General features: G+C 35.9%; 1 protein-coding gene across 1 annotated transcript; it reads left to right on the top strand.

The window, feature by feature from the left end:
- Positions 1-1507: 1507 nt before the first annotated feature.
- LOC124369484 lies at positions 1508-2245 on the top strand. The gene has a single exon (XM_046827497.1). The coding sequence runs from the start codon at positions 1508-1510 to the stop codon at positions 2243-2245; it is 738 nt and encodes a 245-aa protein (XP_046683453.1).
- The last annotated feature ends 920 nt before the right edge of the window (positions 2246-3165 follow it).

Here is a 3165-nt window from a genome sequence, read left to right as displayed (position 1 = left end):
ACTAAGAGCAACAAGGGTCGTTAAAAACTACATTTTGTAGCTCGTAAACTAAAACATTACCTTGTCATCGCTATAATTAAAAACCGTATATTGATAATATTCTACAAAACATGTAACCGCTCACTATCACTAGACCTAACTGACGTGAGTATAATGATTTGCAATCTCTTTTCTATTACATTATAAATATGAATAATAATGTCCTAAGATGTTTCACCTAATCCAGTTGAATTCCAGTGATTTTTATTGGTATGGGCAACTGAATTGCACGGAATATATACAATTACATCGTAATATCATACTGCATACAAAGATGGTGGTACAATGAAGTCTGATAGTGTGATCGTTTTCCAAGAGAATACACTCTGTGTCTCGTGCTAGGGCTAGGATTGTGAGTTCTAGGAAGTCTGTAGTAGGATAGTAGCAATGTATACTCTATTTCCCCGTTTCTTTACAAGTGTGTTACTTTTATGTTCCCTTAATCATTACAAATTTTTCAACAATAAAACGTACATATTCTATATCACAATAAATGTTGCATAAAACTCGCTGTCAAAGTATACATTGTTTAGTCAAATTAATTGTATATTTCGTTAAGGGAAACACCCGTCTCTTATTAAACTTTTACATTATAGCGCAAGAAAAGTATTATACATTTAATGTACTATTATTATTTGACACGTTTCTTAATGGTTTAACGCTATTTAAGAAATTTAGAGAGATATAAGTTCTATGGCTCTTCATAGGAAAAAACTATATTTAATGGAAAATTCGGAACGAATTGTCATCAATCAATCTCATTAAATAGGTTCTCTTAGGTGTATCCGTCTTGAATACACATTTATTTAACAAAATACATTCTTAGTTCACTTTTAGCCATTACGGATTCACAGTTTGTATATTGCGTGATACATTCTTCAAAATAGGACGCATCAGATCGGGAGCTTATTTAATCTGTTAAATTAGAACTGTGATGATTAGCTTATATTAAATTACTGTGCAAAGTCATCAAGTCTTCACACACACCATTTTGAGTTTAGAGTTCACCATCTTATTACTAACAAACAGCATGGTTTTATGTCTGACCGTTCTACCGTTTCTAATCTAGCCGTCTTTCAGACTCATATTATGGACGCACTCGGAGAGAGAACTCAGATCGATGCCGTTGAATTGGATTTTGCCATGTCCTACTCATCCGCAAGTTGTGTGAGTATGTGGACCACTGCTCAAATGGTTTGCGAGCTATCTGCATGAGAGAAAACTTCAGGTTTGCTTCCATTGCGCTCTATCCAAGGAGTTCATTGCTACTTCTGGCGTACCTCAGGGTTCACAGCTGGGCCCTACTTTGTTCAATATCTACATTAACGACATAACTCGAAGACTGAGCTGTAACCACCTACTCTTCGCCGATGATTTGAAACTGTATGCGAAAGTTACTACACATCAAGATGCTATTAATCTCCAGGAAGATCTGAATCGGGTAGAGGAGTGGTGCCTGGAAAATAGCATGGCTCTCAACCTCGATAAGTGTGTCTGTATCACTTTCCACCGAACCGTCTCTCCAATAAAATTTGACTACTCTCTGAGCGGCATAACACTATCAAGAGTTACTACAGTAAAAGATCTTGGAGTGACCATTACATCTACACTCAACTGGGATGCACATGTTCGGTCGGCTTGCAGCCAGGCAGTGCGCAAACTCGGCCTGATACACAGATTTTCACATAATTTCACTGATATACTCTCTTTCAAGACTCTCTACTGTACCTTGGTGCGCCCACATCTGGAGTACTGCTGTGTGATTTGGTCGCCACATCAGAAATATTTGATTGAAGATCTGGAGAGGGTCCAGAGGCGATTTCTCAGGCTAGTGGGGCTAAGGTTGGGCTATGGATACCTAGAGGTCTCTACACGCGAAGTGGCATCCCTTCTCCAACAACCCGCTCTTGAAACAAGGCGCTTCTACCATGATGCAATATTCTTGTTCCGCCTCGTTAACTCTACTGTGGACTGTCCTGAGCTACTGGAGAGGATTTGCTTCCGGGTTCCTGCTGGCACTAGATCCCAATATCTATTTGCTAGATCCTCTGTTTCCTCATCATACTTGGCCAACTCTACGATGCGAAGAATTCAGCTTCATGGGAACCTTCTTCCTAACCACATGGATTTCTTCGCTTCCTCATTCCTAACCTTCAAACGGAATCTCCAGACATTTATCAACCTACAACACACTGAAACCTCTTAATCACAACAAACAATCAACACACACACACACATACACACACACACACACACACACACACACACACACACACACACACACACACACACACACACACACACACACACACGCACACATACACATACACACACATTTGAAAATCTATAGCCTAAATTATTTATCAATTGTTATCGTTAATATTCTATTATTTGTATTGTAATTTGCATTATATATCTGTTATTGTATGTTCTGTTACTGTTATTATATATTTATTACTGTTATCGCCAAGTTATCTTTAAGTACTTTGTTATTTTTGTTATTACACTCTCTCATTGTTAACTTGTTGTTAGAATTAATACTGTTGTGTTACTGTTATACTTCACTCTTCTCTATGTAATTTGGTTCTGCCGTTGGAAATAAATAAATAAGTCTTCAACTTGTCAGAAAGAGCATTTCTTATTAAGTCTCATTAACGAAGAGTATAGACATATATACTTAAGAAGCGTGCTGAGTTTACTTCTAGATCGAGATTGTTCTGTCTACTGTCATAACTCATTTTCATCTTTCCTGTACTATAAAGCGATGCAAGATATGATAAAAATTTAGATATAATTTAATTATTATAATTAGTGAATTAATGACGTATAAGGCTAAAGTATTTTTCAAAGAATACTCAATTTAAGGATTATTGAGCCCCGATTATACATGTAAAGTCACTTTTTAAAGACTGTGTATAAATTAACTTTGCTGAAGTCTGAAAAATTGAAACAAGGAGAATTTTTAATGTTCATGAGTAATAAAATGCAATTGACTACATTCCTAGTACGCATACATATAATGTAGTATGTTGTATTTTCTATTTTTAATTACATCTTATACAATAATAAGAAACAAAAGTAATAATAATAATAAGAAGAAATTTTAATGTCTGTTATGAAGTAATA

Source organism: Homalodisca vitripennis, chromosome X, assembly GCF_021130785.1.
Source record: "Homalodisca vitripennis isolate AUS2020 chromosome X, UT_GWSS_2.1, whole genome shotgun sequence".
Lineage (NCBI taxonomy): Eukaryota > Metazoa > Arthropoda > Insecta > Hemiptera > Cicadellidae > Homalodisca > Homalodisca vitripennis.
This window is presented reverse-complemented; position numbering and strand designations above follow the sequence as displayed.